The sequence below is a fragment of the Bactrocera dorsalis genome, chromosome 3 (genome assembly GCF_023373825.1).
Source record: "Bactrocera dorsalis isolate Fly_Bdor chromosome 3, ASM2337382v1, whole genome shotgun sequence".
In the NCBI taxonomy this organism is placed as follows: domain Eukaryota; kingdom Metazoa; phylum Arthropoda; class Insecta; order Diptera; family Tephritidae; genus Bactrocera; species Bactrocera dorsalis.
This window is the reverse complement of record NC_064305.1, coordinates 19,992-32,223: the sequence shown is the minus strand read 5'-3', so window position 1 is coordinate 32,223 and position 12,232 is coordinate 19,992. Positions and strand designations below refer to the sequence as shown.

Below are 12,232 nucleotides of genomic sequence, written 5' to 3'. Positions count from 1 at the left end.
TTAGGTATTAGTCTTTTTATTTTACTTTTCGTTCAGCGAGCTAAGGCTCAATAATGAAGGCAGTTTGCATATTTCCTCCTACGTCGTTTTATTGCTCAGGCAGATTTTTACCTTAGATATACCAATAATGCTTTAAACATTTGAACCACACGTCATATTCTTGCCGATAACAGATACACTCGCTACCTTTACCAAAAATAAAAGTTGTTATGAATTGAAATCTTTCTTTCGCTAGAATCGATCTGAATTACTTAAAGAATTTTGACCGCGCCGTGACTTTTTGAAATATCACCAAAATGAATTATAACGTTACAAAATGCAAATAGCAACGCCAAGGACATGACATTGTAATCTCATCGGGTATTGTTGGGCAGAACAATGAAGGACACCCGTGCAGATATTTTCTTGTTCATAAAGTAAACAGTTCGCAATGTTTTCCAACATGTGAACCTCTATTTTACGATCACATTGTCACCACTTCTTTTGGCAGTATGGCACGGTTTTGCAAATTTTCATATTGAATAATTTCACTTCCAAACTCCATGTACTGCATGTAGTTTCTTGAACAGTGTCAGATGGACAATAGGCCAGTGATGATTTAAAGTACGTTTTACCAATTGTCCCCTACATTTTATGTAATGTTACGTAAAAGTCGAAGCATAACAAATTAACAAGTATATTCTTCGAATCTCAGTTTCGCATGAACTAATATTTCGATCAAAAAAGGCAAATCGTAAATAGCAGTAGTAATACTGAAAATGTAATATATTCTTTCTATAAGGCACCATTAGCATTTCTACAAATTTCCATATTACTTTGTACATAGTATGTATGAATGTACATACATATGTAAATCGTATGGAACTATTTATGAAGGTCTAAATAAAAATTATATAATACACAAATGTATAACAGACATACATACGAGTTTTTCGTCTTCAATACGATGTTTGGAAATATTAATATTTTATCTCTATACTTAAGAAAGCCATTGTATTATGCTATATCTCAGCATATACCTAGTTTTTTCAAAATTCCATAAAAAAGTTTTACTCTCTACAACAACTTTATTGTTCATTTAATTCCAATTATTGACTGTAGCTTGAAACTTTCCGTGGCGATAACGACCAATTGTGTTTTTGCTTCAAACTGATAAGCAATGGTCCATTTTTATTTAATTCCTGAAATGTTTCAAATATTTACTTTCCCCTTTCAAATGGACTCTATTTGACAAATTCATTTCTTAATTATCACTTATATTTGCACATAAATAAATTTTAAATCAAATTTAATTAAATACGATCATTATATACATACTCATCTAGGTACATTCTTACACACATATACACATTTTGTTAACTTTTATATAAAAGATTTAATCTTGCAAAATTTTTCCCTGAGATGGGAGCTAAATTGAAGTTCCTAAAGTTGGCATAAGCCATCAAAGATTCAACATGATTTACAATTTAGAAGCAGTTAATACAGTGCAAACGATCAGCTGATATATATTTTTTCATACTATTAGATAACCCTTTAGTTCAATGCTCAAACATTCTGGAATACATATACATATATTAAAATTAATAAATAATACAAACAGCCTAATTATTAATTTTTGTTTATGTTTTCATTGTTTGAGTTTACGCGATAAGCCTGATAGTTCATATTTGGAAAACTAACCTAAGACAACACGCACAATAAAAATAAATAAATGTCAAATATGCAACCGTCGTAACCGGCTGAATTAGAGCGTGAAGCAATCCGGTACAATCTGTTCTTATGTTAAAGAAGCTTCAAATGCATGTCGCCGTTTACAAACAATATAAACGTAGAAATATTTGCAAAACTTTATCAAAAAAAGCATACTCATCATACTGATCATTTAAATATGTATACAATACATTGTCATGGCAAATCTTCTGGTTTTAATAACACCACAATTTTCCAATTGAAGATTTTTTCGCTATAATTAGGTAATGAAACTCGCTCATAAGTTATTAGTTGAAAGTTTATTAAATCTGAACAAGCTTAAGCTTTTAAAATATATCAGTTTAGTTCTGGTTAAAACTTTACTCAATGGAATCCTTATATAGCTCTAATATATGTATATACATATTAGGTTGTCAAAAAAGTCTTGCGGTATTTTTATTGAATCAATTCGTGTGGCACCTACACATCGAGCTTCTTAGTGCCTCCAAGCTTCTTCAAATGGTTTATAACGGTTTGATGACTACTACGCCGGTCTCTTTCGACCAATTCAGCGATTTTATCGCAATTTTCGACGACAGGCCTTTCGGAGCGTGGCGCATCTTCGACCACCTCTACACCAGAACGAAAACGTTGAAACCATCGTTGTGCGGTGGAAATGGAAACTGCTTGGGTCCATAAGCTGCACAAATTTTATTGGCGTCTTGAGATGCATTTTTGCCTTTATCGTAGTAGTACTGTAAAATATGCCGTATTTTCTCTTTATTTTGTCCCATGTTTGCGACGCTATAACTCACGAACGACTTAAAAGAAACGACAATCAATTAAACACGTGTTAGCGCGTGAAATGAGCTTTCCAAAAAGGTATAGCATGACCAGATGCGACGAATAAAACTAGAACTACGCGCTTTCAGCGCCAACTAGCGAAAATACCGCAAGACTTTTTTGACAACCTAATATATATTTTGCAAATTCTTCTTATTATTATTATTATTAAAACTCAAAAGGAACTACCTCCTTTGACAATATTACTATATCGAATTTGTATATTCTAAGGTACTGATGAAAATGGTGGAAAAGCAGAATATCCAAAGCTACCTATGAAAAATTGTCTCCATAAGTATCTCAAGGCTCGTTAGATCTTATTCATATAATATAAAATGTATAATAAGAGTAGTTTGGTAGAGAGTTTGATGCATCAATATATAAAAAATATCAAAATATACAGAGAGCAATACAGTAGAGAATAAGATATGATAAAACCTATGAGTTGCGAGAGGCAATGTGATAAGGTAATAAATAAATCATTTTTAAGAATGAAAGAGCAAAAATTCCGAAGTATGCACCCATTCTCTGCAAGAAAACTTTAATACAAAACATAACACACAAGGATGTAAATATGTAGTAATATTGAGGAGAACATAGAATTGGAAGCACAAAAGTCACGATAAAACAACACAATAAAGTAAGTATATAAAAGATGCTCTAGAGCACGAGCAAAGAATTATATATACAAATGTATAGGCATATCCTAAGGTAAATAATATTTCTATATACATACATGCATATGTACTCACTTCTTCAGTGATTATGCTCGTATTGGATAACCCAGAAAGTGTTGGTGAAGTGTTAAAGGAGGAGCCCCTATATATACTATTAAGGGGTTGGTTTTGCGCAAAGAGTGAATGAGTACATTGGGGAAGTACACAAACTTCGCTCAAAACTGTTCAAATACGATCTGTTCTGACGAAGGAGAATTCTCATAAGACTGGAAGAGAGTATATGTGAATTACTTGTAACTATCAAAATAATGGGGTAATTTCTGAGTTATTTAACAAATTCTTTGATGTAGAGTTGATACACTTGAATTAATTTAATTACGAAATCAGAAATAGTAATTTTATCACTATAATTCATATGTTCGAGTATATTGACTATACATCTATCAAATAAAAAATTATATTAAATTTGCGCAAGTTAACTGCAGATATACACAAATGCAAGTACTGCATATAAATTTATAATAATTTTTTTATGATATTACAACAGTTATGAATAAAAAAATAAAATTACGGTTGTAACTTCTACTACAAATTACAAGAACTAGTCTACCTTTTATTTAGAAATGTGTTGCTACAAAATTTGCGTTAGTTGAAACATATTTTACATATGAAAATATGTAAATATATGTAAAACCTTATATTCGCATATACAAATGTATAAATATATTTAATATATTCCGCGTAGGTTTCTTCCTTATATTGTCTGCGACATACCTCCAGGTAGGATGTAACATAAATCTTAAGCTAAAAGAGAATTGTTTTGAATAGTTATTAGAGCAAAAAAAAGGTGCAGGACAACACAACGCCCATTAAAACGCCAATGCACGTCAATAACACAAAGAAAAGGTTGCACTAACTTGGTGATCTGCATTTTTTAAAAGTTCAAGGACACACCTTATAACAGGCATCATACTATACATAATATTACAGAGGTAAAAAGTTATACTTTCAAGGACTGCTGATGAAATTATTATTATATCAGAGAGGGTAAATGTTTTGAGTGCCTAAAGTAAAACAACCTTGCTAATGTCACTAAATAACTTAGTTAGTGGAGAAGATTTATAAGTGAGTGAGGATAATGAGTATGTTTGTTGAGTGAACGAAGACTACCTGTACTCTTGTAGGCTTTCGTCTGTTATTAATGTATTCCTTTATATGTTCGGTGTAAAATATACTAGATTATGTTAAGAGATAAGGTAAATAGGAAAAACTCTACTTTGTATTCGTTCGGTCTTTGCCAACTCGAGAAATTTTTGCTCAATATTTGAGTCAGTTGTTCGTCGCAATAATGATTCCTATTGCTGTCAATGATTCTCTCAGTTAATGCGTCAATGTGTGCGTGAAAATCAACCCTCCTTGTGAGTGGTTGTTTCCTTGTTGAATTGTTTCCATTGCACTCTGTTAAAATATGTTGCCTTTTCACTAAATGCTTGTGACTGCTGTTTGGTTACTTAAAGCTGAGCTACGCAACCGAATTATATCAGTTGTGATTTGGCTCTGGTAGTGAGTGGAGGTGAAGCTCACTTTTTTTATAAAATAGTCTTTGACGAATTTTTCTACATTAGAACATTTGCTGAACTAACTTATTAGCCATCAATTACATATAAGACCATACAGTGTGCTATATTATCAAAAAATTCTACAGACAAAAATCTCATCACAAAGTGACAAATATTAAACCACATACCGTTGCTTCGATGTCACAGTACGCAAATTAAACACTTCGTTAAGAGAACTCGTCCGGTATGCACCACTAGTGAACCGAAAGAAACATCGAACAAAAAATTTAAATATCCCAGGAAAAACATTAATATATAACTTAAAAAATACCTCATTATATTAACTAAATAAAATAATATACTAGGTAATAGTAAATTATATTAAACTATAAACTACCTCATCCACCATAATTTCTGTGAACTATATTCTTAAAAAAAGAAAATGAGTGGAATCTAACTATGAGACAATTATATTAATTCACGTACAAAACTACCTCTAAGTACAAAAAGTGCTCATAAGAAAATAATCAACAAGTTAACATAACAACCTCAAAATATTAATTTTTCGGCAAAGAAGAGACAAGTGTTATATTAAGTTCAAGTGCGGAAATTAAACAAATATAATTCAGCAATTGCTGAGTTAGTACCACCTATTAAAAGTATATCGCTAGTAGACATAATGGCAATATCGATATTTCAAGACGCTCAGACACGAGGTGAGTAAACGTTCATTTCTAATTATGTTTTAAAATTTTCACAGAGAAGTATGTAACAAATATTAAAAGCTAACGATTTTAATATGTTTAATATTAAGATTTCATTAAATACGTTGTATTATTCGTATATCCATTGGTATCAGTAACATATACTAGTTCATAATTAACCCATTCGATTTGCACACACAGCTTTACACCATCTGGCAACTACCCCTTTAATACGAGTAAAAAGCGAACATCTCGATTGTCACACGCAATAATAATGGCGCTGTACGTACCACCCCTTACGCCCACTCTTCACAGCATTAGCAAATAGTACAGATTGCCAATGAAAGATGTCAAGCAAACCGGCTAAGGATTACCCACAGATACGACATTTCAATGCACATTTCCATTATTTGAATTACTGATGTTGTCATTGTCATCTTCGTCATCATTATTATATTCATCAGACGCACATATTTACAACAACAATTCACACTCTGATTTTTGATATATACATAGTTTGTTGATATTCTTTGTAAAGCCGGCGTTTAACTCGTTCTCACGCCCACGCTGTTTAGAATAGTTACATAAATATGAAATGAGCACATCTGAAACACATCCATATGTATGCAAAAAAGAGAACACAGACTGGTTTCGCGTAATGGCTCATATCCATACGTACATGTACATGTACATATTTACCTCACTCATCACCCTTTTTAGAGTTTAAGAGTCTTGTGCATTATTTGAGTGGAGAGTATTTCTCACATATGAGACCGCATATCCTTAAATATAACGTTTTCTATTATATACTGTTCGCACATTTTCTCTTCTTATATTCGTATACTCTTCAATTCACCTAGAAAAATACTCGCATGCGAGGCTTTATTTACGAATTCATTTACGTGCCGCTTGACACACACATGCGTATTGAAATTTTTTACAAACGCCTGTTAAATGTTTTCCAATCGAGGTTAAGTCCCAATATTCCCTATAATATTGTTCTATATTTCTCTTTACGTTATTGTTTGTATTTCAGTGGCACGTGTCGTTTTCGCAATTTCCCGCCCGGAAATGGGCAGTACTTTTTACCTTTAGGTATTTGAATAGGAATGTGGCTCATGTTTAGTTTAGCACTAAGTTAGTTTTTTTGCAGTTACCTATATTTTACTTACTTTGACCTAATCAAATGTTTTCCTCTTTATTTTAGGCTTAGCTGCGGCATTAGCTGGTATCAAACGCGAAGATGTAGATGTGCATAATGCTTTGTCCATGTCACCGCCAATGTCCGCAAATACATCTGCCAACAATTTGTATCCCGGACTGCAGCACGCCGCCACTGCAACTGCTTTTGGCATATTATCGCCTTCACAACTATTAGCTGCAAATCGTCAAGCTGCTGCCGCACTTATGGCATCTCAATTGTTTCCCCAACATCCTGCAATATTTGGTCAAATGTGGTCCAATGCGGTTCCTCATATTCCATTAAACACCAGCCAACATTCGCCACCAACAAGTCCACATTCGCCAATTACAGCGACGACTCCTTCAAATGGCGGTAAACACAGCCAAAGTATCTCACCCACATGTTCTGCACAAAGTGAACTATCCACAAAAAAAACACGCAAAATCGCGGTCAAGAAGGATTTGATTTCTCCTCCAATGGAAATGTCGATGAATGTTAGCGATTTGTATAGTCCTGCCGGTCCAATATCACCACCATCATCTGGCTCTTCTCCGAACTCAGCTCATGACCCCCATAACCGTGCCGATGCTACCATCGCTAATTCTGCGTCAAAAGATACCTCCCGTGACAAGAGCTTTACATGTAAAATCTGTTCACGGTCCTTTGGATACAAACATGTCTTGCAAAATCACGAGCGCACTCATACAGGTGAAAAGCCTTTCGAATGCCCAGAATGTCATAAGCGATTCACCCGTGATCACCATCTAAAGACTCACATGCGCCTGCACACTGGCGAAAAACCCTACCATTGTTCACACTGTGACCGCCAGTTTGTTCAAGTGGCAAATCTCCGTCGTCATCTACGTGTTCACACCGGCGAGCGGCCTTATGCTTGCGAAATTTGCGACGGAAAATTTAGTGATTCAAACCAGCTTAAATCGCATATGTTGATACATAACGGCGAGAAACCATTCGAGTGTCCTGAATGTCACATGAAATTCCGTAGACGCCATCACTTGTTGAATCACAAATGTGGTCAGACAACAATATCTAGCTTACAGTCGCCGCCAACTTCTCCAGATGCAGCACTAAGCCCCGGTGGCCTCAGTGGCGATTATGGGCTATGTGACCAGAAATCTGTTATGGGATCTAGCTACGGTTCGGAAGAGTCAATGGAAGTCGGACGTCCCGCCAATATCTCGGTCTCTTCTTATGAACTTATGGAACATCATCACAACAGTCATATCCACACTACTTCATCGTCCGTTGGTACTTCGTTAAGTATTGCTGAATCTTACGTAGACGATGAAGATGATGAGGAAACTCCCCTCGATCTATCTGAAAGTGACATGAGCATTGATGTTGGACGGAATTGTACCAAGGGATCCCAAGACCTTTACCACATTTTCCGCTTGCCAACTCAAATCATGCATAGTGATATTCCTGAACAAACTGAGCCTGAAGACCTGAGCATGCATCGAAACAACAATTCCTCTTCGATAACTTTTACAACCAACGAGAACCCCTCATCTGAGTCTATGACAATGTTGCATGACGATACTGATTTTGATGACCTAGATGATGCCACCATGCACTATATGCGACAACATCATTTTCCCAATATAAAACAAACCACCCTAATGGAGTAGGAAGAGGTGATGTCAAGGCAGAAAGAGCAGAAACCATTTCTTTCAATATTGCGGGCAATGGGTGGAAATCCATTTTTACAGCTTCCGGCACTTCTACGCTCCCTAACGGCAATGATGGGATATAACGGTGGCCCCCGACCAGATATTCACCATAGTTGAAAAGTAAAATACTAGGTACTCTCCAAAATGAGCAGAGTTGACGTTGTTTTCGTTAGCTAGTACAACTTGGGCTACAATAGTATATCTACATTTGAGTATACAAAATAATCAATATGAGAATTTAAACTAGTTATAATAGGGACTAAAATATTTGAATTGTAAATATGTCTGTGTAGTTAATTGTTAAAGTGAGCTTGATAAATTCAACGACGCCTCTTGCGCTCAGTTGTCCCGATCTTCCCTTTTAAACACACATTGTTAAAAAAACAGAAAAATAAATTACAATATACGAGTTTGGCTAAAGTTTATTAGCCGACCTGAATACCTATTTGTTACTCAAGGTGATTATATTAAAAGATTGTAAATATATATGTAAATTACGAAATTCTGCATGTAGTAAAATAAGTATGTTGGCTTATTTATTTAAATTGTTCTTAAATTAAATCGTTATAATAAGTTGGTGTATTTATTTTTTAAGTTTCAAACTATTTAAATAAACAAAATCAAAAATGACTTTAAGTTAAAACGAACTGAAATTATATTAATAAGACATTGTTTTTAGTTAAATTTAATTGTTTCCAATTGCTAAACTTTAACGTTTTTTATGTTTCCAAAGATAGAGCTAAAATTTGCTTTTATTTATTCAAACATTTTAGTTTTACAAGTCATAAAAATGTGTTTGTAATGTTTAGACCAATAACAATGAATTAAACTATTAAAAAAATCCAAAATTGTTTTTTATTAAATTATAATTTTTAATTATAATCATGAACATATTGTCTAGTTGGTCGATGGTGTTAAAATGACAAATAGTAAATTACTATAAAACCAATTACCTCTTTTACCTCTTCAAAAAACTAACGCTGGTAACAGAAGAATGTATGACAAACAGAGATCGAAAACGATGAATTTACCTTTGAGAACAATTAAAATATAATATGTAGAACTTAGGAATTTAACATTTAAAAATAGGGTATTATACAAAGTTATATAATTAGGCAATCGAAATATTTTAATAAAAACAATAACCAAGCTATGTTTGAAAAATAAATAAAAAATAAGTAATAAATGTAATAATTATCATAATATTAGAACCTTGAAAAGTTCTATGAATTTGTACATATAAAAGCTTAAATTTAAGACTATGACAAAGTTGTATAATTTTCTTTGTTAATTCAAAAGTGTATGGTATAAAAAGTTCCTCTGGTTAATTACAAGAAAATAGTGACACTGATATACATTACGTAGTAAGCAATAAATTTCGGCTCTTGTACAACTTTAATTTATATAATAACTAATAACGGAGTATTAATTTTTATATTTAAATGAATATCATTTTAATGAGTGAACAATTTAAAGCTATTGTCTTGCTTGATTAATTTTATTCTTTAAAGTTGTATAGACACTGCAGTATGCTTCGATGTTGTTTACCTTAAATACCAAACAGAACTAAATATTATATCTTTACGTTTTCATTATTAAAAATATTTTGGAGCATTAAACTAAAATTATTTATTGCTCTACTACATTTTTAGTATTTCATATGATAATCACTTCATCAAATTGTAATTAATTCCACATAATCATTAATAGTAATGTAAAAATAAAATAAGTTCGTAGACTATAAAAATATGCTAGGTATTTATTTGAAAAAAGGTCCACTATTTAATGTAAAGATGATGTAATGTAATATAATTAAAAACCAACGTGCAATAAAACAATTTTCGGGTAATACTATATTAAATATAAAGAACTGCATATCTCTTAGTGTGTAGTACATAAGTGTTGCTCATTTACAACTTTTAAAGGTTTTCAAACAGATAAGAACTCAGATTTTTACGGCAGCAGTTTATGCATACATATGCATACATTCCTAGTAATACAGCTAAACGGGTCGTAACTCAAAAACATTTCTAGTCAAATTTATAAATAGTTATTGATTTAATTGTATGGATGTATGTATTAAGGAAAAAATTTAAACTTCACTGCACCCAAAAAATTCATTAATAATTTAAAATAATGAAACTCACATATTTGGAAGCATAAAATAAGAAAATAACATATAGATACATATGTATATATGTATGTATGTATGTAGTACATATTTATTTATGCATAAACAATTGTAAAAATGTACTACAGTGTAATAATTACCAAAGCAGAATAAATATACAAAGCTCATAAAAAATTAAACAAATTAGTAAGTGTTAAAAATGTGTAAAAATTTCTATTTAATATATGTCTACAGCTATTTTGTAGCTTTAAAATCATGGAAACATTTCCCAGCGAAAAATATACGAGCATAAGTATTTGTCGATAAACACACATTCGCTGTAGTGACAATGTAGCACGTTTTTTAACGAATTTACATATTCTTAATTATGAAGAAACAGCCCTTTCGCATCGTACAAGTACAATATACCACCACCAACTTTTAATTCAGGTTATTTAGAAGCGTACTTGCGCTCCCCATAACGTGAAGATATTTTGTCCTTTTCTCTTAGAATATATTTTAATGCTGCTCTAACTGTACGGTCCTCTTTCATTCGCGTTGTCGCGCAACCATTAACTTGGGTTGTCTGCCATGTTGGTTGCGCTCCTCCATCTGATTCTGCGTTGCTATTCGTTTTTTATAATTTTTGCTTTACGTTCGTAAATACATTTGTATGTGCACCTGTATTCTTTTTAGGTGAGCAACTAAGTTAAAGGTTCAACGAGTTTAATAAGGTTATGTTAACAATCTTCGTACTGTTAAAAACAAAATTTTCATGGTTTCAATAAAATTGTAATTGTCACCTACAAAAAGCATGACCGTGTTTAATACACATTTCCAAATACATGTGTATTCTTTGTGGCCTCCTCTCATTCTTTTGCATGCTATACTTATATCTTTCTTAGTTCTCAACATAGATAATTAAGATTTCGGAAATAATCTATAACATATTTTGAGAGCCTATTCCATTACCTAACTTTTTCGATGTTATTGTTCAAAGCGCTGGAACGCCAACTCGCAAAAACTATAGTACCTACATACATACATACATATGTATAAGTGAGCATATAAAATAGTAATTGGCCTGGTTAAATTTCAGTTAAACATTTAGAAATTGTTACGATAATTTTGAAACTTTATTTTCCTTTTGGTATTTGATGAAATTGCTAAAAAAAAATTAAAACTAATTAATAAAACTATATAGTCAAAAATTGTAAAACAAAGCCATTTATATTTATCTGACAACCAGCGTATGTATTTTAAATTCATTATAATATATTTGTACATACATATGTACATATGTACGTATTTACAAATATCCATTCACCTCCCTTATTTATCGCTGTGCTGTCTTTACAGCGAGAAGTACAGCAAACATAAATTAATACTATGCAATTTTTTATTCTTTTCGAAACTCCATCGCTACTTTTTGGGCTATGCGAGTACTACCACATTTCTTTTAAAGCTTTGTACGATTTGCTTGTCTTTGACTCCTGCTGCCTCCAAACACAGCATATTTGATTATCTCAAAAGAGGTGGAGTAAGCCTAAAATGCATATTGGAGTGGGGCGAATGTCACGAAAAGAACCAGAAAGTGGAAATGATGAAAATTATAAAAACCGAGTTGGAGAAACGTAATAATGAAAAAATATTCTTCATTATATTTTCGTACTTTTACTCCTTTCGTAATTTATGCAGAACGGCGTAAAAAGAAAATTCAGCTCATTCTCTCTGGAATGTCGGCGAACATTTTATCGGTCGTACAATGAGAAAGTA

General features: G+C 32.6%; 1 protein-coding gene across 1 annotated transcript; it reads left to right on the top strand.

Annotated features, from left to right (window-relative positions):
- The first annotated feature begins 4,737 nt into the window (after positions 1-4,737).
- On the top strand, positions 4,738-11,078 carry LOC105228192 (protein krueppel). Its single transcript, XM_011207908.4, has 2 exons — positions 4,738-5,484; positions 6,680-11,078. Exons 1-2 carry the CDS (start codon positions 5,448-5,450, stop codon positions 8,302-8,304), a joined length of 1,662 nt encoding a protein of 553 aa, XP_011206210.2. The 5' UTR covers positions 4,738-5,447; the 3' UTR covers positions 8,305-11,078.
- Positions 11,079-12,232: the final 1,154 nt, after the last annotated feature.